This window comes from Mixophyes fleayi, chromosome 11 (genome assembly GCF_038048845.1).
Source record: "Mixophyes fleayi isolate aMixFle1 chromosome 11, aMixFle1.hap1, whole genome shotgun sequence".
Classification (NCBI taxonomy): Eukaryota; Metazoa; Chordata; class Amphibia; order Anura; family Limnodynastidae; genus Mixophyes; species Mixophyes fleayi.
In genome coordinates, this window is record NC_134412.1 from 43,925,830 (window position 1) to 43,950,533 (window position 24,704).

Below are 24,704 nucleotides of genomic sequence, written 5' to 3' on the forward strand. Positions count from 1 at the left end.
GCAACAGGCAGCCTGGCGATTGGCTGTGTGTTGCTAACCACTGACCACCAATGCTTTTGATCGTCGAGCCCTCCACCCCCCCGCGGCGACCCCCCCCCCCTCCCCCACCCCGAAAAAAAAAATGAATGAAAAAAAAAAAAATTTAAAATAAAAAAAAAAAAAATTTTTTTTTTTAAAAAAAATACCCACAGTGCAGCGCCCCCCGGGACCCAGCGCCCCAGGCTGCAGCCTGGTCAGCCTAGTGGTTGATCAGGCCCTGACAGGGACTGAGGGTATTTAGAGTGTATCCAAAAAACATCTTGATGAGAAAGTTTCTTAAATCTGTCGCCAACAATGTGTTCACTCCCACAAATCTGTAAAAAGCTGGGATGGCTTAGGAAGTGGTGCGGTACACTATGTAATAATGATTTATTAAGGATATTTCGCCTGTTTCAATGAACTTCATTTTGAGAGACCTAGTAGTTCTGCCCATATAAGTAGATTGGAAACTACATCTCAACACATAGATAACATAGGATGTATTACAATTAATAAACGCCCCAATTTGAAATTTGACATTGTCATGGACAAATCCCTTAATCTTATTTTGTATATGGCCGCAAGTAGTACATTTATTTCTGCCAAATTTGTAGCATCCTGCTGTTCTTGTAGGTAGCCAGCCACCACAATTCTCAACTACCCCTTTCTTTAGTTCTGTTAACTGACTTGGAGCCACCAAGTTCATCAAAATGGACCCTTTGCTAATAAATGATCAATAAATGATGTGAATGAGTTCTCAGTACAGCGCTGCGGAATTAGTGGCGCTATATAAATAAATAAAAAAATGATGATGATGACAATCCAAGGTGTGGGAGGAAGAACAGACCCCAAGGTTGGATGCTGTCTCAAAATGGGATAGTTGTTTTTAATGATCCCCATGATGTGACTGGATTTTCTGTTATACGTCAAAATTGAATGCTAAATTAAAGGAATCTTGATTTTCAAACCATTTTAATTTTACCGGTCTATTGTTGCTCAATTATATTAGAGGTATTATTATCTTCCCTCAATTTTGTGGATAATAATGTCTCTATTAATCTCACTCACTTCCCTAAAGGCCTTCTACAAAACCTGAATGGGATATCCTCTGTCCTTAAAACTCAATAACATCTCTTTGTCCTGAGTGGCATTATCAAAGGAGACTACGAACTCGGACATTCTTCCATAAGACATCTGCCTTTAATGAACGGCTTTCTTATAGGAGCTCTGACAAACCCCTGACAGGGAAATTTCATTTTACGAGTGTGTTGTTGTTGTGTACTCCTAATTATTTTATATGTTCTATGCACTTACTTCTAAATGTGAGTATAATAAAGTGACTTTTTGTTTTAAAACACATATTCAGAAGCTATTAACCTCAATTTCTTTTCTTTTTCCTTCACGTTCTTTCTTGTATATACGGAGGAGATTCTAATGATCCTTATTTGGAAACTTAGGAAAGTCACTAAATATGATCAACACCTTTAAAACTCTTGTGATTGCACTCACAAGGTGTCTCAAAAATCAAGAGTGGCTTGTTGTACGTGGTACCTTGGAACCTAAATAATCACTCAGGTCTCGTTTATTAGCAGAACAATCTTGCACTATTGTGTTTTTGCTTCTTTTCACATCCTACAAAACAGTGATTGGAAGAAGAGTATTTACCAAATTAATCGTTTTAGGATTTTATATCCTTTATTGTACTTATTTTGAAAAAGTTTATGTGCTGAATTCCATCCCATTCTATTTTTAGAGATTGCGCCACGTTTCATACTGTTTATACTGTTTAATAGTTTACTGCTGTTTCTATTGTTACCATACTCATTGGTCTTTTACTTGCATTGCAGTAACATTTTTCATAATGCTATTGTTGTTTTCTGCGTTAGCATGTACACGCATTGGGAAGCCTACAATTGTCTCTAAAACGCCAGTAAAACCACACATGGGGCTAGATTTACTAAACTGCAGTTTTGAAAAAGTGGAGATGTTGCCTATAGCAACCAATCAGATTCTAGCTGTCATTTTGTAGAATGCACTAAATAAATGACAGGTAGAATCTGATTGGTTGCTATAGGCAACATCTCCACTTTTCCAAACCCGCAGTTTAGTAAATATAGCCCTTGAAATGCATTTTATATGCGTCTTTACTAGCATTAAAAATGCAAATAAAGTACCAATAGGCATGAGCTCTAACATTGATTACCGAACACATATTTATTGTATAACTGTGGTCTATAAATCTTGCTGTATATAAAATATCAGCATGAATGTTGTATTCACCATATTGGGTATGGTCACGATTATATTTATTCTTACAAACAACTGATAGTTGAGTAATCTAAATGCCATAGATGCCAACTGTCCATAATTTACACAGACAGCCCCAGGTTTTAAAGATGTATCCGTATACATTTATGTTTCCACATAGCGAGCTTCAATTCAAAGTTTTCCTGTAAATTTTTTAAATATGTTGGTATGTGTAAGATGTATGTAAAGGAACATTTGTAACATTAGAAAAGAAAAACCACAATGCGATTTTCATGATGAGCTCGAGATCACAGTCCAACGCTCGTTGCAACCAGTAGGGTTGATACTTCCTATCTCTTTTCAAATTGATCGCATTACCCAAGACAAAAGCAACATTTTCCAAACGAAAGTACATCCCCTCTCTCATTAGCGTCACTTTGTTATATTCAAACCAACCAACCCGTGATAAATTTTGACTCTTGACTCGCCTCGGTCTCCTTTTTCCCTTGTGCTATTGGATATTGTAACTGTCAGTCATATGAAAGACTCGCTGACGGAGAAAGATTCGTTGACTCTCACTGCTATTGGTTAGTTTCTGTGACGTATCTATACTTTAAATTGGGCAGTAGAAATGATTTGGCGTAGGCGTGTTTAGGAAAGAGACGAAGGTTATATGAAGGGGTGTCGGTGGGCCGTCGTGGCTTAGTGCCGGGGGAGCCGAAGCACGGGAAGAAGGCCTGGGTGTAGGGAAACCGGGCAACTGCAAAGGGGTGGGCACCATAAGAAACGGAAAATTTAAATCGACTGTTGTAAATATTAGCTAGGCCAGACCCTCCGTATTGTACATTCAACGTCACATCCTTTTTATCATTGAAATTGATGCCCAGGCCTGCCTTTTACAGATAATAACAAAAGAACATAAAGCATCATAACCGGTATAAAGCTGATATCCTGTGTGCCAGAGATAAACGTGTAGAGGCATGGTGAGTTTGTATTTAGGCCTTCTCTGTACTTTAAAAAAAAATATATATATGTACGTTAGATTGGGGTTTTGGCTTTATTTCTAAACGTATGCTCTGGTATGTTTAGAAAATAATCGCCATCATCCTTTGCCAATGTCTATCCCATACTCTACTTTCTCTTGTGTTTAGGTATTCATCTGCAATGACAGTAACTAATATATTTCGTGGTACTGAATTATTGCCAGCTTTTCATGTTTGTTTTTTAATATCTGTATCTTCAAGAAACGTTACATTGGTTAATAGCATGTTCTCAATTGGGTGTCTATGTATTTAAATGGACCACTGAACAGAAGTTTTTATTAAGCAGAGGTGATTCGAGCACTGATTTCTGTGGCTGACAAAGTTTAGCCTCACATTGAGGTGTGCACCAAGTAAGCTCTCAATGGATGTGACTTCTAGAAGTTAATCACACTTTAATACGTTAAGAATGTTATGTATAGTGGAGGGAAGAATGAGGAAGTTATATTTTGTACTTTCTACAAGGTTGATTGCTTTATATGTGCTTTATATGAGCGCATTTACATTGTATGCTAGTTTGGTTGTCTTTCCTATAGTTTACTCTGTCAGTGAAGTTTTGAATAGGTGCCTTACCATTCATCATATGGTCCTTTTCTATTCCGTCTGTTTCTGGGCTCCAGTTTGGGACTTTGCAGGCTGGCATTCCCAGGAGGCAGTGCTTTAAATTAATCAAGGTGGCCCCTCTAACATTGCTTTTCTGCAGCTACAGCTGGGGCTAATCTGCTGTGTCTACATGCTGCTCCTGTGACCCCCCCCCCCCCCCTTCCAGGGGGGCTGGCAGAAAATATGACCTAATGTACAATCTGGCTACTGTACAACCACCTTTTGTACCTTATGGGATCTGGTTATTTAACCTGAAAATGTGTCCAAATTTGACTTGGTTATGAAGGTTCAGGACTATATCCTGGCATGGGTTGTGTACGTGGTTGATCCTGCCAGTAGCATATGCTTGTTTCAAAGATTAAGCCATGCACGTGTAAGTACACACAGCCGGTACAGTGAGTCTGCGAATGACACATTAAGTCGGTTAAATCATATATAGGACAAGGGGGTCAGCAACTTTTTTTTTTTCAGTGTACCGCTAAAAGCTAGTCAAACCCAGGTGTGTGTATGTATGTGTATGTATGTGTATATATATATATATATATATATATATATATATATATATATATATATATATATATATATTTCTCATGCTAATGACATATGTTCATATTATGCCACACAATAAATAGTACCCCAAATTAAATTTCCTACGTGTATGCAGCTGAATATGCTACTTGCTACTAATCTCTGGAGTTAGCACATGCATCTTTCTGGAAGGAGCTGTTGTACATGCGTGGCAGCTCTGTTTTTGCAGTCTTGGACTGCTTCACTGATGTATACAGCATCAATATATATGTAGATCCTATGGGGCACATTTATCAATATTCACATAAAGTGAAAAGTAGTTTTCAATCCTTATCGCAATGATAAGGATTGAACTTCTCACATTTATGTACAGCCCTGCACAGAAACAGCAGTTCCGAAAAACTGCTGTTTCAGTGATAAAAAAAAATCATACTTACCCCCCTCTTCGGAAGCGCTGTCTTCGGGTCTTCTCTTCACTCTTCAATTGCGCATGTCCAGTTCCAAGAACTGGACATGCGCACACAGATCCCCTCTCTGTCTCTGCAACGATAGTTGCAGAGAGAAAGTGCTGAGTGACAGGGATGGATCATGTGATCCCTCCACACATGCGCTGTACAGCTCTGCTCTTCGGAGCAGAGCTGACAGCATTAGATTTCTTCAATTCGTATGCTCGTACATTAACATGACAAGTTCCCGAAAAAAATGTTTTTTCGGGACTTGTTAGATTGCGGCCAGGAGCAGTCACCATTCTGTTGAATGGTGACTGCTCCCAAAAACGAAGAGGAATGCAAAGCAGCAGATATCCGATATCTGCTGCGATGCCCCTTAATAAATTTGCGGAGGACACTGTGGGACCTTAATGACCCGTTAAAAGCACTATCGTGCTTTATTAAATATGCCCCTATATCTTGTCATGGGGTATGTTTTTTTTATTGTTGCCTGTCCTTATAAATGAACAGTGTTGGTACACAGTATATCAGGTTTGCAAACTTTGCAGTAATAATTTTAGACTGACGTGACCAGAGCCTGTGATCTTAAATTAATATAAGTTTTTCAGTGGCAGTATGTCAAAACCTTGAGTGACTTTTCAACCTACTGCTTGTGAGCAGAAGTTCAGTCTTGTCACTTTTGTGAACGATCACTTTGCAGAAATGCTGAATGTGGTCCAGCGCTGGAAGTACAACTATAATTTCAGTATATTTTCGATTAGGTTTTCCATTGATCAGAGAATTTTCCAATGAAGAAATAATGGAAGGTCTGCCATGCCTCCCTACGTCCTGGTGTAGCTCACTCCTCTGGCTAGAGTAATAGGGGGAATTCTATTTGCCGCGTTACACTCAAAAGTAATGGACCAAGTTCATTATTACCATTCATACGGTAATTTTAACCCAGACTTCTGCTCGATTCCCTGAGCAAAAAATGAACGTACTAATGGTAATGTGCACTATTACCATAGTATCTGTAATAATGTGCAGGGCGCGTTAGAAAAAGTAATGTGGGCAATTGTTTTTCCCTCATGTGCGATACAGATGCCTGATATGTAAGTTTGCTCAAGCAATTACTGTCCTTCTGAAAAAGTAAGAAGTAATTCAGTTCAGCAGTTTAATAAGAGGAAACTAAAAGGGGCAAAAACATGCTTATGTACATGTAAAAGCAGGCTGTGATTTTTCTCAGCCACATGCTTGATTCAATTTATGCTTGTCGTTTTAGGCGTCTTTAAGGAGTTGTTCACCTTCAAACGACTTCACCTTGTTTGCTTGTCTTTCTTTACTATTTATCCATGTGTTTATATAATAAAACAAATGTTTATTTTCAATCATCCTGTATCCAACACATTTCTGTTGTGCTCTCTGCATTGGCTTAAGTCTAGAGATCAACTTTGTGCAAATGGTCACCTGTCTGATGTGATATATACCTGAAAATGCATAAGAATGCAAGTGCCATTGTTTAGCTTCCATCTGCTTATAGATAGCACACTGCTCTTGAGTTGCTACAATTGCCAATGAGCTTTCACTCTAGAGAGCACAGAGAGAGAGACTATAGGGTTCTTACATGGAATAATAAACAAATGCAAAAGTTATCAGCTTCAGGACTCTTCCCGTCTTGACTTATAGTTCACTTACTAGAAGACAATAGATATATACGAGTTCCCACTGCAAAGACACCTCTATTTACAAAACATCGACTTTCCTTTGCTGGTAACTTCCCCTATAGCGATCTCTCATCCCACCAGCACAGTCTCCAATACTGTCATCTTGCCTCAAACTGAAATATAATGGACTTTTCCATACAAATCACTGCCGCCACTTCAATTAGTCACATAAAAGTCTCATGGCTTGAAATGTCCTTCCTTACAGCAAACACAGGGTGTGTCTGTCAGGGCAAAAAGGTGAATAAAATGTCAATGGGTATATAATCTGCTTAAATCATTTCCTTTACAGACTACATAGCTGACCCCACAAATGGGTTAATCTTTAATCAGCTGAGTAGAGTCAGGAAAAGTTGACACCAAAGGAAGATATAACATCCTTTTTTTTTTTCCCTGTCACTTCAAAAGCGGAGTATGGTAGTGGAAGACTATCTAGATTTTATTCATGATTGGCCTTGCATGTTTTCTGAAAAGTTTGAGAAGGTCCTGGTGTTTTTTTCCACAAGGATTAGCCCACTGGGACAAATGATGGCTCTCCAAAGGGACCGCGCTCTACTACCGAAGTAGATGAAGGAAGGTGACACTGGTATCTAAAAAGCAGACATTGTGTATAATCATATAATTAAAGCAGGAGTTGCCATGGCATCTGTTTCCAGGGTTTTCAGAATCTGTGTTGACAATCCGGAAAATTAATTTGAGTTTGAGAAAATGAATTAATTTTCCTATGGCGGACATCACTGGATACTGTGACACTTTCAGCTGGTGGTGTAGCATCTGCAGTGTAGGCCAGAGGAGCCTTCTTGCTATGTCCATATACAGCATACCAGACACTTTTTGGGCAATACATCAGTGAACCTTTTTCTACTGTGGAAATATAGTTAGACAATAGAAATCCACAATAGCTATGGTTTGATCCAGTTTCCATCAAAACTGTAGAGTGGCAGTATATCAAGGTATGTGGGGACTTGGACGTTTACTATTGCGGACCTTTGGGTCCAGGACATTGTAAGCAAGAGGCACAAAATAGATTTTCAGAGGCTGACCAAGCAAAAATGTTTTAGAAAGATCATGAGGCCCACAATCTCTGGTGCAGAGAAAAACTGTATGTAAAAGTCTACTAATACTGTTGGAGACACAAATAGTCCTGTGCATACCAGTTTTTTTTTTTTTTCCTCCACACTTTGTTTTAGATATGAGAAAACTTGATCAGTTTGTAAAATCAATACATTCTCAGAGCAATAGCAGATGATTTCCTGACATGAGTATATTTACAGTATGCCTATCTTAACATTTCAGTTATACTGCAACATCGTTTCCTCAAGTTCTTTAGCTTGGGACGCCGTTTTCATGTCTACCGCGTGTCCTAACAATTTCTCCAAGCGGTGGTAATCGTACCCAACTGATGGCTTTTCTCAAGAAACTGATTTGTAGTCTTGCCATATCATCTATTTATATAACTCCACTAATTCTGTAGCGCTGTACAGAGAACTCACTCGCATCTGTCCCTGCCCCATTGGAGCTTACAATCTAAATCCCCTAGCATACCCAGACTGAGAGACTAAGGGCAATTTAATAGCGGCCAATTAACCTACCAGTAAGTTTCCGGAGTGTGGGAGGAAACCCACGTGAACACAGGGAGAACATACAAACTCCACACACATAAGATCCTATAGATAGATATATAGATTGTTGAATTCATTTCCAGAATAAATCAATATTGTCCAGTCCAATTGTAGATTTTGCAATAAGATTTACTTAATTTTTAGATCTTAAATTATAGTTACCAAAGACAGTTCATTTACCATACAGCCTGCAGACCATGATTCCTTAGCAGAAAGTGTTGCTCAGTTGGCTGCAGGTCAATTTAAAAACTTTTACAATGGTGGGTGTGATTACAAAATTGTCATCACAGAGGTCACATGGATGGCTTACAATGAATCGGCATTAACTTCACGGATCTACTTTCTTAGAGATATTTGCACGGTCTTTTTACAGTATTGTACCAGCAATTCCTCAAAATAATATGTATTATAACAATAATATATAATATTGCAAATCAGGTTGCTGATAATAAATGTTATTATTATATATACAACTTTAACAAGATATTTTTATATATATATATATATATCGGGATTATATTTTAGTAATAGGAAATTCAGAATACTGGATCAAGACACTCAAAGTGGTTGTATGTTTAGAGACATAGCTGGATCATCAACTTTAACAAGTCATAAGATGACGTCTTAACAGGTGCAATTCCTGGGAGTACCGATAGATATATCAAGAGACAAAGAATTAGTGTCGCAAGAGAATTCTAAAGATTCAACAACTGACTTATATAATTCAATCTCAGCAGAAGTCTTCGGTGAGGGAATGTCTGTGATTAAAGGTACTCAAAATGGGATCACAATCTGGAAACATTCGTTCAACTTCCAGGGCTTACCCAAAAAGTCTCTGAGCTAAAGGCAAGATCCAACATCAAAGGAAAGGGGATTATCCCTCTCAGATTTAGAATTCATGGTGGTAACTGATTCAAGCTCCAAAGTATGGGGCAACTCCTCTAAACATAGAAGTAATACAAGGTGCATAGCGTCAAAAGGAATAGAGTGCAAACTAACATCCTGGAATCAAGAGCAGTATGGCATGTAATACAATGTTTATGCCTCTATTGCAACTCAAACATCCAAGAATCCAAATGGACAATCAGACTGTGACAGTCATAAACTGACAATGAGGCACCAATCTTATGATCAGTGCCACTTGGACCTTCATGTATTGGGATAGGACAACAAGGTGGAAGATTCTTAAGTCGTTTTCAGATCATTCTAGGAAATGGGCATTGAATAAAGAAGTTTCAGCAAATAGCCAAGTTTAGAATCCCACAAATAGATTTGGTGACAAGCCAACACGCTCAAGAAACAATGACTGAAGCAGAGGGAATAAATTGTCTAGTGAAGCCTTGGAAGTACAAACTGGGTTAAGTGTTCCCTACTGTTCCTTTCATAGCATGTCCATTTAAGAGAATAAAGAATGCATTAGTACAAGGAATAGCAATTCTTCAATTGTCCTCTCAGGCCATTGTTCGCATTAGCAACCATTGCCTCTATCATCTTGGCCAGACCTGCTAAATTAGGTGCCAGTCCCTCACCCAAATCCAGAAAGTCTCTAGTGTGGAGATCAGCAGGTACTGTGGAAGAGTGGGTATCTGACAAAATGATTAAGTATAACTACAAGCAAGAAATAATTATTCTATTGCATACTATATAGTTTTTTACAATTGTATAGATTTGTACATGTCCAAGTCAGTCAGATGATAGCATGCCTCTGGGCAGTTTTTTTGCTGGGAAACCTTGGGTCCTGTAATGCATGTGGATGTTACTTTGACACATACCACCTACCTAAACATTGTTCCGACCAAATACACTCCAAGGCAACTGTATTCCCTGATAGCAGTGGCCTCTTTCAGCAGGATAATGCGCCCTGCCCCACTGCAAAAATTGTTCAGTAATGGGTTTAGGAACGTGAGAGTTCAAGGTATAGATTTGTCCTCCAAATTCCCTGTATGTCAATCAGAGCGAGCATCTGTGGGATGTGCTGGAAAAACAAGTCTGAGCCATGGAGGCCCCACCTCGCGACTTACAGGCCTTCAAGTATCTGCTACTAATGTCTTTGTTCCAGATACCACAGGATGTCTTCAAATGTCTTGTGGAGTCAATCCCTCAACGGGTCAGAGCTGTTTTGCCAGCACAAAGGTGACCTAGAAAAATTAGGTTTTATTGTTGTGGGTGATCAGTATGTAAAATATATCTAAAAACAAATATTCACTGTGCTAACCTAAAGCTTCGTTCATAATATTGCAAACTTCTGCTGCGCTCCTTCCTTTTAGACCTATCTTACTGGATAGACTCTGAAATATAAAAAGGTGGGGGGCACAGGGTAGTGCAGTACTTTTTTTTTTTTTTCCTAGCGATATGATATATAGCAGGTTTAAAAAAATGTACATTAAAAACTCAGTCATCAGTTGCCCCAGAATGAAGTTCAACAGCCTGGACACAGTTCAATATCAATCACCTTTATTCTTTGTCTAGACAATGTTATCTTGATCTGTGTTTCCAAACCCTTTGTGTACAACCAGCCCAGCATCAGCCCACCAATTCCAATGCCACACTATGCGTTTTGTCATTTCCAATTACTTCGTCAGGGTCACTGTTCACTTCCTCTTTCAACTTAATTTGGGCAAACATCTGGGTCACTAAAAATGAACACAATTTACTCATAATGCGTCACATGAACAATATTGAGGGCATTTTGTGTAAGTTAATAACTAGAGAAAATAATTATGCAACTAAAATGAATAAGAAAAACAAACACTGACATCTTCCATTTTTCTGTTGTCCTTTTCAGAACATGGAGGTCAACATTTTTCTACAGTATACACATACATGTGATAGGAACATTGTTTAATATGATCTTCCCTCTTAAGAGTAATATCTCACAGGTGCACCTAGGTAATATAGCTAGATGGTTTACATAGAAATATAGATATATAAGGATATAGATATATTTCTCTTACATCCATCTGGGGGACACTCCTTAACCATGGGGTTGAGTCGGGGGGAGGAGTCTGGCACCCAAAGAGTTAACTTTTTTTTCAGCTGACAGCATATCACCCCCGCCAATTCCCCACATACCTCAGTTTGAATTGGGTGTCCTTGGAAGAAGGTCGCACCTTAAGAGCTCCAAGAGAGACAGTGAACAGGGTTCACTGGTAATAGGTTTTTCCTTTTCTTTTGCAAGTTTTTTTTCTTTTGATAGCAGCGAGAGGCTCAGTGTACAACGGAGCTGACTCGTGGGAGAAGCGCCTGTCAGGGGGGCGGCCCCGCTGACAGAGCAGGTGAAACGCTTCTCACAGCGGGAAGCAGTTGGCAAGAGACTCTCCCCGCTGATGCAGGACGGGCGCTGCCATTAGGCAGAAAGCGCCTTTACTGCTGAGGTTCCCCGGAAGCCAGCTGGAGTATACCAAGTTCCTCCTCCCATGGGATGGCAGTGAATTCTTGAATATGGCGCGCTAATGATAGCGCTAGCGGGGAACACATTCTAACAGGTTTTCCCCTAAGATAACAAAGGGCAAAATGCTGTTAAAGTAAATAACACAGAAGGAGAGCCAGCAGAAGGGGAATGTGTTTTGAGGAACACCGCTTCCCCCCCCCCCCCTGCTGAGTGAGCGCGTGGAAGATCCCTTTTGGCGCCAAGGTTCAAAAGGAGGACAGTTGCAGCAGTCATTTGAAGAGAAGTGCACTGTTGACACATATCTTCCCTACTGAGTATCACTTTTATTTTCTTGTGTGTGCATGTGTAGACATGTATATTATAAGACAATGATGTGTTGAGAGAACTGTTTATAAGAGAACTAAAGTTCTCCAAGCCTGTCTTATTTAAATCAGAAATACTATGTTAAATAACCTAATCTGTGTTTCCTGATAATTTGGAGAAGTGTTTGTGAATTTTGAAACGTGATTCAGGTTTTAGCTTATCTTGTGATGGCAGATAAAAGAAAAACACGTACCAAACATAATGTCTGTTCAAAATGTAATGTTAAATTAACAAGTGAACGGCTGGATCAGGGGGGCCTGCACTGTGGCTCCTGTGAAACAGCCTATAGACACCGCCACCATAACGGTAGATCCTCCTGAGTGGGCGGCTGCCTTAACACAGGGAGTTAATACCCTTGTAAGTCTGTTATCTAAACCAGTTGAGATCCCATCTACATCTGTGGCTTCTCAGGGTATAACAGTAAGAATGACAGATGAGTCATTTTCCCCAGGGGTCGGTTTAATTCCCTCCCCAACCCTCCCAGGGGTTTCCCAGATAGGAGAGGTGGGTTGGTCAGCAGTGGCTAAAGGCCTGGACCGGCTTACCCATCTACTGGAGAACCCCAGACACAAGCGTAGTGTTAAAAGACGTAGACCAGCTAAAGCGCTGTGGTCAGTGTCAGACTCTGAGAGTTCCTCAGAGGAGGAGGGGGAATTGTTGGACGATTCAGATGTGTCCATTATAGAGTCAGAAGGAAACTCTAGGCACCAGGGTATGGACGATCTGGTTAAAGCAGTTCGTCAGACCCTGGGGTTTGTTGAAGTAGAGGAGACGACGTCCTTGGACTGCTCTCTCTTTAAGAAAGCTTCTAAGCAGGTGGTCAGGTTCCCTCCCTCAGCTGAGTTGAGGGATATTGTAGAGGCCTCTTGGAAATATCCAGATAAGAGGTTCTCTATGCCAAAGAAGTTTGGCGTGTTGAGGAGGATATGACCCGTTGGGAACAGGTGGCGAAGGTGGATGCACCTGTGGCGAGATTGGTTCGTCAGACTACACTACCTGTACCCGGGTCAGTGGCCTTACAGGACGCGACTGACAAAAAATTAGAATCCCTGCTGAAGTCGGTCTTCTTGGCCGCTGGTACTAGCTTCAGGCCAGCATTGTCCTCTACCTGGTTAGCTAGGGCCACGGAAGTCTGGGCAGGGCAGTTAGAGTCTGCCTTGCAGGATTCCGATTTACTGCCTCTGGCCATGCAGCTAAGGGAGGCAGCAGGCTATGTATATGAAGCGGCCCATAATTCGGCCTCCATAGCTTCGTCTATTTCGGCTACAGCTGTAGTAGCTAGAAGGGCATTATAGTTAAGGACTTGGAATGCGGATTCAGAGTCTAAAAGATCATTAGAATCCATCCCGTATACGGGTGGGATGCTATTTGGTCCAGAATTAGACTCTTGGATTTTACAGGCTTCAGGGGGCAAGAAGACCTAGGGCTAGGTTTAGTTCTTTCAGACCGCCTCTTTACGGGGGCGGGTCTGGCAGAGGCCAGACTACCAATCCAGGGGCCGTGGAATCCAGGAGACCGTCCCGTAGGGGAAGGTCATCCTTTGCCCCTGCGGCGCGGAGAGCTCCTTCCGCCAAGCTGCCGGATAGACCAGCAGCATGACTACCACCCGCCTCTGGTTACAGAGGGTGGGGTGGGAGGACGGCTGCTTGGGTTTGCCCAGCAGTAGACAAGGTCCTCGGTAGACGAGTAGGTCCAGGATATCGTGATAGAATTCATGGAGCCAGCTCATCTCAAGTTTTGGTTACCTTGCTGGCTTCTGTCAAATCAGAAAGATCTCGGGGCTGTCGATTTGCTTAGTTTAAATGAAGCTATACAGGCTTAGAAATTCCAGTGAGGGAAAAGGTTTGTCACACCCATTCGGGGTGCTAAGTCCAGACGGGTCGTTCAGTCTATGACCGAACTTCTGGAGTCTGAAAGGGTCACACAGAATCCGTCTAAGAATGACTTTCTTGAGACTAGTGAGGCACTTAGTACGCAGCAGAATGTTGTCTCCACAGGACAAGTTGAGGTCCTAGATGGAGTGGTCAGACAAGAGGCTGTCAGTAGCCAGGTCTTTGAAGCTGCTGGGAAACATGGTGACATCTTTCGCAACCTTACCCTGTGCAGGGTTCCACCCCATAGGAGCATTCCTGTGTTCGAGGTACCAGTGGAGGAGATAGGTCCTCAGCTGGTGGTTGCTGGACAAAAACCGAACAAAAGGCAGGAAGGTCCCACAGTTATGCGCAAGAACAAGGGATCCACTGGTAGTGGACATCCTAGCAAGGCCTTGGGGCTACAGGTAAAACCTGCCCCACAGGGTCCCGTGGAGAGTCAGTCCGGAGGATTGTCCAGTCTTTCTGGTACTGCCAGTAAGGCTGGGAAGAGATCTGCTGACCCTGGGACAGTTCTTGCGTCAGAGGCTGAACCAGCTGAATTTAATGGCAGAGCCTTAGAATCCAGTCTGTGGAGAGCGAGAGGTTTCTCGGGGGGTGTAATAGGCACTCTCCTGAATGCCAGGAAGCCAGTTTCAGCCAGAATTTACCACCGTATCTGGCATATATATATATATATATATATATATATATATATATATATATATATATATATATATATATATATATATATATATATATATATATATATATATATATATAATGTGTATGTATGGTGTAAGAAGTATTACAATTCTAAAACCTTTGGTCTGGCTAGATTTCTCGCCTTCTTAAAGTGTTAAGGGGCGGGGCTTAAACTTGGAACCTTAAAAGTTCAAGTATCTGCTTTCAGTGTATTTCCACAGACGGCTGGCGGAGCTTCTGGATGTTAAGACTTTTCTACAGGGAGTGCTTCACATCCAGCCACCCTACGTACATCCTGCGGAGCCTTGGGATCTTAATCTGGTCCTTAGCATGTTGAAGGAGCCTCCCTTTGAACCTCTACTCTCAGCAGAGTGGCGGTTCTTGACATGGAAGACAGTCTTCCTGCTTGCTATCGCCTCGGCCTGAAGGGTCTCTGAGCTGGGAGCTTTATCCTGCAAAGAACCTTATCTGGTTTTTCATGAGGATAGAGCAGTTTTAAGGACTGTTCCGTCTTTTCTCCCTAAGGTGGTCTCAGGTTTTCATATTAATCAGGATATAGTTGTTCCAGTGTTCAGAGAGGAGCCTCAGACTCCTGGAACAAAGACAAATAAATATTTGGACGTAGTGAGGGCATTACGTATATATGTTAAGAGATCTGCAAAGATACGTAAGACAGATTCTCTATTTGTATTTGACTTTTCCAAGCGGGGATGGCCAGCATCTTAGCAAACTATTGCCAGATGGCTTACCCTGACTATCAGGGAGGCTTATGTCCATACTAATCTCCCTGTGCCAAAGCGTATTGTTGCCCATTCTACCCGGTCGGTTGGGGCACCTTGGGCGGCTCGTAATGGAGCCACGGCGGACCAGCTGTGCAGGGCTGCCACCTGGTCCTCGGTCCATACCTTTACAAAATTCTACCAAATTAAGGTATTTGCGTCTGGGGACGCCTCCTTTGGCCGTAGTGTTCTACGTGCAGAGAGATCAGAGCGGTCCCACCCTTCAGAGGGATTGCTTTAGTAAGTCCCCATGGTTAAGGAGTGTCCCCCAGATGGATGTAAGAGAAAACGGGATTTATACTTGCGATAAATCTTTTTCTCTGAGTCCATCTGGGGGACACTGTGATTTCCCCCCCCCCCCCCCCCCCCCCCCCGTCTTTTTGTTTTCTTTTATCTCCACTCCCCCCTCTGTTGAGTGGTGTGTCTTGGTTGATTGGCCTATCATCCTAAGGGCTTTGGAAACCAAACTGAGGTATGTGGGGAACTGGCGGGGGTGATATGCTGTCAGCTGAAAAAAGTTGACTCTTTGGGTGCCAGACTCCTCCCCCGACTCAACCCCATGGTTAAGGAGTGTCCCCCAGATGGACTCCTAAAAAAAAACGGGATTTATACTTACGATAAATCTTTTTCTCTATGTAATACATTTTTTTATGCTCCATTAAGTTGCAGGTGCCATTTTCTAGTAACCTGTTTTGAGATATAGATCACCATTTTCTCAGGGAAAAAAGGGGTTCTCTAAAGGACATTGTATTCTAAGTATCAGTCTCCAGGGCTCATTAGGCACATGCACCAGTGCTGTTTTATTACTATGTTGTCTCCTGAGTCCTGACTGGAATTTAGCGTAAATATCATATGTTGATGGATTTCCAGTTGGGTTGCAACCACTTTCGTAATAACATTCCTTAGAAATTAAAGGTTTGATGTTCTCTAGTTAGTCATGCCGTCTGGGTGGAAAGTTTTTTTTTTTTTTTTGTTTTTTTTTAAAGACTACTTTGGCACTGGTTTGACTGCACTGTTGGGATTCTAGCCTTGGTTGGATACCTTATCCTCAAATTACAAGCTCATTTCTCTCTGGGGGAGATAGCTGTGTCAGGCTGCAAACATGTTGGTCTATAAAGCTTCTACATTATATGTGACAGTTGACCTCTGTTGTCTGTCATAAGCTCACTTTACAGGAAATCTAGCTATGGATTGTGGACTGGTAGTCTTCAATTTGCGAGATTACCTTTAGCTTATCCTCTGCCCTGCATGTCTTCTGCCAATGCCTTTCAAGCCTGCAATGTCAAGTCCCCAACACTTTCAAACCAAGGATGAAAAAAATTAAATTCCATGAAAAAATACACATGGGCTACTTTACAGTGGTACATTAAAATGGTTCGCTATATTCTGCAGTGTTCTCCCAAGAACATTTTGACAGCTGGGTGGCACAAAGAAGCAGCCAGATGGGGGCAGTGTAGTACTCTGCAGTAATATTGAAAAATGTTGTAGGTCATTGCCCACACCTGCCAATACTAGACACACTGCTGACTGTGGAGCTCACATAGTGCCTTTTCGAATAGGAGAAACAATGGTTTGTTCTATTTTAATAGGACACTGTTGGGCTCCAAGAGCTGGGTAGTAAGTAAAAACAGGGTGTAGCACCTGGGAAATAGGTACCGGGGAAAACACTGTTTTAGTATAGTATGCCTGAGGCATTGAAGATACCCACTTGAGAGTTTATGCAATTACTTTTTCGAAGGGTTTGCCCTTCTGACAAATGTCTCAAAAATTATTTTTCCTTTGTTACTAGGACCCTCAAAGAACAAGCAGTTCAAAAGAATTAGGACATTGGTGACAATAGCTGCACTCTTTAAGGCTTCCATTTGCATCTAGATTTGTAGCCGGATGGTCTAAAGTATTACTAGTGTCCTGACTCCAGAGCGCACAAAAGTTCCGTAGTAACCTACCGGCAATTACAGTAATGTGAGTTGCAAAGATCATTACCAAAGCATCCCACGGCACCACATAGCGTGATGCCTCGCTGCTGATTGAAATTTCAAATACTGTCTACCAAATCATGAGGAACCATTCTATTATAAATTAATATATCCATATTGTAGCAGTTGAGTGATATGGGAGTAGTAAACTGAAAGTATTGTAAAGGAATGATTATGTAGTTTTGTTTCTTTTAGCTGCATGCTAAGCTGTTAAGCAGCTTGCAATACTACTCAAATGTTTGCATTTGTGGGGTGCTTGAAAGTGGACCGAATGAAAAGAGATTGGATAGTTGCTAATGAAACACTGCCCATTTTTTAATTTTTTGTTTTTGTTTTTTTTTCAAATCCATTGGTTAGCAAAATTATTTCAATACCATTCGGTGGTTTCATCAGGGCTAATGAATGAGGGCACTGACTTTTTATATACACTCATTTGCATATCACAGATTACATGTCGGTGAGCAGCAGCATCAGTGAGTCATACAAGTTTCTCTTTGAAAAACATCCTATTTTATATAACTGATACATTAGAGTAGTTAAAATATTATTGTATCATGCACAAACACTGCAGTGTAATTCACAAATACACATGCATGTTGTTTTGCTAGACTATATGCCTTTAACTACATGTCATGTGACCACATGTCAATGTATGCTTTAGTAGAACAGTTGTACTGATTTCTGTAGTAATGTTGTGGTCCAGTTGCAGAAACAAATCTTTGGGTGTGCTCCTTGAGGATCTCTGGAAAAGGTGTTACCATTGCCATTTTGTGGTTTGTATTTTGGCTTGCATGGTGCACAAGGCAATGTATAAAAAACAGTATTTTCCTTGCTTTCTGGAGACAGCTTGCTTCTCTTTAAGTAGAATATGTAACCATGACTTGCATTGATACATATGTTTTTCACAGATGTTTTAGCTAAATGATTTTTACATTGGAATGTATCTGGATAATCCTGGTTTCCATTTTAATGTTGTAAGGACTCATGAGCAGTAGTGTAAATTGTTATCACATAAAGCATATTGAGAACAGGGGATGTTTTATAGCAATTTGTTACCAATAAGTTTTGGCTGTTATAATTCACGTAATTCTTGTGAGGATTGCTACATTAGTTTCACTAGCCAATGACCTTAAGATATTCTTAGAAGTCGTTGCACATGTTTACGATATTGATGTGGAAATTTGTTTTTAATGTTTTTTTTTTTCTTATCTGTCTTTAGAATTCAAACGTTGAAAACTTGCCCCCACACATAATTCGTCAGGTTTACAAAGAGGTATCCACTTTGACATCTGATCCTCCAGAAGGAATAAAGATCATTCCAAATGAAGAGGATATAACTGATGTACAAGTTAGCATTGAAGGTCCAGGTTTGTATATAATGCTTTAATATATAATATGCTTAAATCTGTATGGTAGGAACTCTTCAATCACTGAATGCCAAAAAATTAATATCAGAGAAATGTACTTTACTATCTAAAAAGTGAAGAGTTGATGATATAGCTTTGTAAGTGCTTATATTGGGGTATTTCCATAATAAAAGGGAGTAGCCCAAGGCCAGTTTGGCCATCTAAAATGATTCATTTTAAATATTAACTTTGCAAAATTTCCACATGTAGCAAAGTTTTGCACTTGTTAGGCAAGAAATCAGTATAATTCAAGAAATGTTCACCATTTGCATATTGCCAGTAAGCAATGGACCCATATAACGTGATGCATGTTAAATCATGAATTGTTGGTTGACACAAGAAATAGTTTACCTCTGATGCAGCTATTTATGTTTTAATTCTTTAATTTTCAAAACTTTTTTTTTCTTTTGCTTCCAATGTTTTCAAGCTATTTTATCTGGGTTGAAACAAAATGTCGATGTTATCCTGTTGGTTATCATATGCTTTTGCATTTCATTTTATAGAGGGTACCCCATATGCAGGAGGAATTTTCAGAATGAAATTAATCTTGGGCAAAGATTTTCCAGCAGCCCCTCCCAAAGGATACTTTCTTACCAAAATATTTCATCCGAATGTTAGTACTAATGGAGAAATCTGTGTCAATGTATTAAAGAAAGATTGGAAGGCTGAACTGGGTATTAGACATGTGTTACTGGTGAGTATAAAAGGAGTTGGTAAATCTCTATAAAGCAGTGATATACATATTATAGTGGGGGTTCTCTGGAAAATTAAGCTCCATCCATCGCCAAATGCTACTTCTACATGCACCATGTTACTCCCATACCAATATCTACTATTCTGTTTTTTGTGTTGTGCTTTGGTAGGCCTGTTGTAATCTACTTCTCTCACACTGTATAGTGTACTATATTCAGTTCTGCTTTTTGAAACTAAAAGTAGTGATCTGGCTGCTTTGAGATGCCAGGATTATAATATACAAACAATTGCTAATCATTAATAAGCTCTGTTGTAGGCTTGGTAACACCTTAATAAAAAAAAGCTAGGTGATGTCTTGCATCAGACCTCACCTAGAAGATTGTTATATACTCAGTCTAATACATAAAAGGGAAAATAAACAGTTGTAGCACTCTAAATGGGCATGTGAAAGCTTACTGATCAGAATTTTGTATGCACTAGGTTTGGAAGTTAGAGAAAGGAATGCTTTTTTCACTAACATTTATATATATTTTTTTTTAAGACAATAAAGTGTTTATTGATTCACCCGAACCCAGAGTCAGCACTGAATGAAGAGGCTGGTCGCCTCTTATTGGAGAACTATGAAGAGTATGCATCCCGTGCAAGACTTATGACTGAAATTCATGCCCAGAATTCAACTTTAAGGGGCAAAGATCCTACAGACCCCTGCTCCTCTGCATCAGCAACTGTGGCTTTTGGTGATGGACCCATGGCCAAGAAGCATGCTGGAGATCGGGATAAGAAGTTGGCAGCAAAAAAGAAGACAGACAAAAAGAGAGCCTTGAGACGACTTTAAGTGGAAAAATAAACATCCAAGGGGGCAAAGAAAGTTTGAGATCATTTTAGGGAACTTAAAGACCTGGTGGGGGAGGGACCAAGGAAAGTTTCGGGAATTAAATCCATATCCTCCCCCCTTTTTTCTTATTTTTTAAAGCCTGCGTTTGTTATAGTTTTTCCAATCTAAGTTATTTAAATTATAAATCTATTAAAATACTTTTTTCATAAAGAGAATCTGATTCATATTTTTTAAATGTTTGTGTACATAAGTTAAAATATTTATGCATCCACAGTCATGTAGTTATGACAGCAGATATTGGCTTAATCAAGTGTAGCTTGAAAATCTGCATATGTAATCAACATGACACTTAGTACCCTTTTAAAATGAGGGCTATCATGAAAAGGGATCTATGCTTTTAGACAGCTAAATCTGAACATACAAATTTTCATGAAGAGTATCCTTTTCAGTTCTACTTTGTCCATGCCTTAGTTTAGTTTGGATAGGTTAAATTACTCTCTGCACACACTTTCTACCTATTGCTGTACTTTTCATTTCATAGAGACTAACCGTTACTGAAACCAAGCTAGATGTACTGCAGAATTGGTCAATATTGAAGCCAGTATAAAATTTTAGTTTAACCCCTTCCCCATGCCAACTATAAGAGCAATATGTATCCAGCTCTTGATCAAAGCTTTCTTGTTGAACACATTTTTGATAGTCAAGTGAACCAGCACATCATTTTTAGCAGCTATGCAAGCACTGAAGTGTTGCAATTACATCTCTGAGAGAAGGGGTTGGGTGGTTTTTTTATAAAAAAAAGTTTTATGGTGATTTTTTTTTTATTTAAAACTTCGCCGTCCCCTGAAAATATCCCTGCATAGATGGCGAAGACATTCATAGATATTTTAGTTTGTCATAGTTAAGGACCTTGAAAATGTGCAAGTGTACTTATACACACATCCTGTCTTGATGGAAAAACAAACTAGACTTGAATAGGTATTTGTATTAAAACTGCAAAGTTAAAGAAAATTGTTTTAATTAAGTTAATGTATTAGATTGTTGAATGAATATAATTTTCTCTTTCATCCATCTGGGGGACACTGCTTAACCATGGGGTTGAGTAGGGAGGGGAGGAGTCTGGCACCTAAAGAGTCAACTTTTTTTTTTTTGTCCTGCTGACAGCATATCCCGCCCACCAATTCCCCACATACCTCAGTTTGAATTGGGTGCCCTAGGAGAAGGGCTGCGCATCAGAAAAGCTCCAAGAGACAGTGAACACTGTTCACTGGTAATAGGTTTTTTCTTTGCTTTTCAAAGTTTTTTTTTTTGTTGATGGCAGCGAGAGGCTCTGTGTACAACTGAGCTGACTCGTGGGAGAAGCGCCTGTCAGCTGGGGGTGGCCCCGCAGACAGAGGAGGTAAAACGCTTCTCACAGCGGGAAGCAGTTGGCAAGAGACTCTCCCTGCTGATAGCAGGACGAGCGCTGCCATTAGGCAGAAAGTGCCATTACTGCTGCCGTTCCCCGGAAGCCAGCTGGAGCATACCAAGTCCCCTCCTCCTATGGGATGGTAGTGGCTACTTGAAGGATGGCGCGCTAGTGATAGCGCTGTACGGGGAACACATTCTAACAGGATTTCCCCTAAATACAGAAAGGGAAAATCGCTGTTAATGAAAAACACAGGAGATTCCAGTGGTAGGGAAATGTGTTTTGAGGAACACCGCTTCCCCCCCCCCCCCCCCCCCCCCGGTGCGTGAGTACATGGAAGATCCCTTTAGGCGCCAAAGTTCAAAAGGAGGACAGATGCAGCAGTCGTTTGGAGAGAAGTGCACTGTTGACTCATATCTTCCCCGCTAAGTATCACTTTGTTTCTTCTGTGTATGCATGTGTATTATAAGACAATGATGTGTTGAAAGAACTGTTTAAGGAAAACTATGAAGCTCTCCAAACCTGTCTTATTTAATCAGAAATACTATGATATGTTAAATAACCTAATCTGTATTTTCTGATAAATGTTGTGGAAGTGTTTGGGCGTGCCAAACATATTGTCTGTTCCAAATGTAATGCTAAATTGGCTTGTGAGCATTGGCCCAGGTGCTCTGTGCTAATTGCAGTCATTCTGGAAAACCTGCTGCAGCCTTTCCTTGGCTAATTATACCTTATACTCTCTATATAGGATTGATAGAGAAGTATAGATTCTGACTGCATTTTATAGAGAAGAGCATAATGTTTATAAAAGGATTATTGCTCGCTCAGGAACAGAAATACTATCTTTGACTGGTTCATAGATGAATGTGTACCTGTATTTTGCGGTGAGACAAATAAAGCAACAGGATTTCACCTAAGAGAAAGGGGAAATCGCTGTTAGCAGAGACACAGAAGGAGATGCCAGCGGTAGGGGAATGTGTTGAGAAGCACCTCTTCCCCCTCCCCCGCTGAGTGAGCAGGTGGTAGATCCCTTTTGGAGCCAAAATACAAAAGGTCAGATGCAGCAGTTATTAGGAGACAAGTGTACTGCTGACACATATCTTCCCCACTAAATATCACTATTTGTTCTGTGTAGGCATATGTATTATAAGACTATAATGTATTGAGAGAGCTTTAGGTTAAAGAAAACTATAAAGCTCCCCAACCTGTCTTTAATCAGAAATACTATGCTATGTTAAATAATCTAGTCAGTATTTTCTGATGAACATTGTGGAAGTGTTTGTGCGTATGAAACGTGATTTTGTTTTTTCCTTATCTTGTCATGACTGAAAGGTAAAACAACTCGTGCCAAACATATGATCTGTTCAAGTATTCTGGGCAGAGAGCCAGCAGGGGGAGCTGTGTAAGAAAGTCACCCCTCCCCCTCTGCTGAGAGAGCACGTGGAGATTCCCTCTGGTGGGAAAGGACACAGCAGCTATTCGGAAGGAAGTACAGCTGCTGACACACATCTCCAAACTGCTAAGTATCATTATTCTCTCTATATATGCTGAATAGAGAAGTATAAATATTGTGGGCACATATACTAGGGAGAGCTTGATGTTAAAAAGATTACAGCTCTCCCTTCTGAAAGGTATCTTGTGTGTTTATGCCTATTCTGTCTATACGTGATTTTATTTTTATTTCTCTTATGAGGGCTGTTAAAGAGTAAAGCAACACGTGCCAAATAGATGGTCTGTTCCAAATGTAATGCTAAATTGGCTTGTGAGCACTGACCAAGAAGCAGGTGCTCTGCTAATTGCAGCCATCCTAATGCAGCTGTCAGCCTTGCTTTGGCTAATTATATCTTATACTCTCTATAGACTGATAGAGAAGTATGGATTCTGACCACAATTTGAGAGAAGAGCATAATGTTTATAATAGATTATTGCTCTCTCAGGAACAGCAAAAACAATCTTTGGGTGTGGTAGCTTGTTTTCTACTAAAAATGTGAGGAAAACAGAGCAACATGTGCCAAGTGTTTTTCTCCCTGTTCCAAAGGCAATGCTAAATCAGCTGGTGAGCATTTGGAATCAGGGATGCTGTGAGGATTGCAGCCAGTCTGGAAGGTCTACAGCTGCTCACAGCCGTCCCTGGGCCAAGTATATTCTATACTCTCTATGTAGTGGGTCTACTGATAGGGAAGTATAGATTATGACTACATTTTGATGGTAGAGCATAATATTTATAAAAGATTATCGCGCTCTCGTATGGAAATACTATCTTTTGACTTGTTCATTGATTAATTTGTATTTCTGGGTGGATACCTTTGGTATGTACCTGTGTTTTACTATGTGGTGGCTTTGTTTTCTACTAACAATGTGAGAAAAATAAAGCAACATGTGCCAAGTGTTTTTCCCGGTTCCAAATATAAGGCCAGGTTACCTGGTGAGCATTAGGATCCAGGGATGCCCTGGGCTGATTGCAGCCAATCTGAAGAAAAACCAGCTGCTTGCAGCCTTCCCTTGGCTAAAGAGATTTTATACTCTATAGGAGATAGGGAGGTATAAGATTCTGAGTACATTCCGGGGGGAATAGCATAATATACAAATTATTATTGCTCTCGTTGACAGAAAAACTAGCTTTTTTTTTTGACCTGTTCATAAGATTAGTTAGTATTTTCTGTGTAAATATCTGGTTGTAGTTGACAGCCCTTTCGCGGGGGCGAGTCTGGCAGAGGCCAGACTACCAGTTCAAGGGCCGGGGGAAGCAGGAGACAGTCCCTTCCCTCTGCTTAACCAGATGGTTCGTTCAGACCAGTGCTGAACCTCAAGCAGTTAGATCTGCATCTGAGAGCAGACTCCTTTCGGATGGAATCCCTGAGAACGGGCATAAATGGCCTGGAGACAGGCCAATTCATGGCATCTATATACATCAGGGATGTCTATCTCCACGTTCCGATCTGAGAGGGGCATCCGCATTTTTCTCAGGTTTACGATAGGCACAGCTCACTATCAGTTCAGAGCTCTTCCGTTCGGGCTGGCCACAGCCCCAAGGGTGTTTGCAAAGATTATGGCAGTTATGGCGGCACTTCTTCACTCCATGGGGGTGCAG

The 24,704-nt window shown here is 40.6% G+C and overlaps 1 protein-coding gene across 1 annotated transcript; it reads left to right on the forward strand.

Annotated features, from left to right (window-relative positions):
• Window positions 1–2,877: 2,877 nt before the first annotated feature.
• UBE2S (ubiquitin conjugating enzyme E2 S) lies at window positions 2,878–20,420 on the forward strand. The gene is made up of 4 exons (XM_075189809.1): window positions 2,878–3,248; window positions 18,491–18,638; window positions 19,181–19,371; window positions 19,912–20,420. Exons 1-4 carry the CDS (start codon window positions 3,246–3,248, stop codon window positions 20,203–20,205), a joined length of 636 nt encoding a protein of 211 aa, XP_075045910.1. The 5' UTR covers window positions 2,878–3,245; the 3' UTR covers window positions 20,206–20,420.
• The last annotated feature ends 4,284 nt before the right edge of the window (window positions 20,421–24,704 follow it).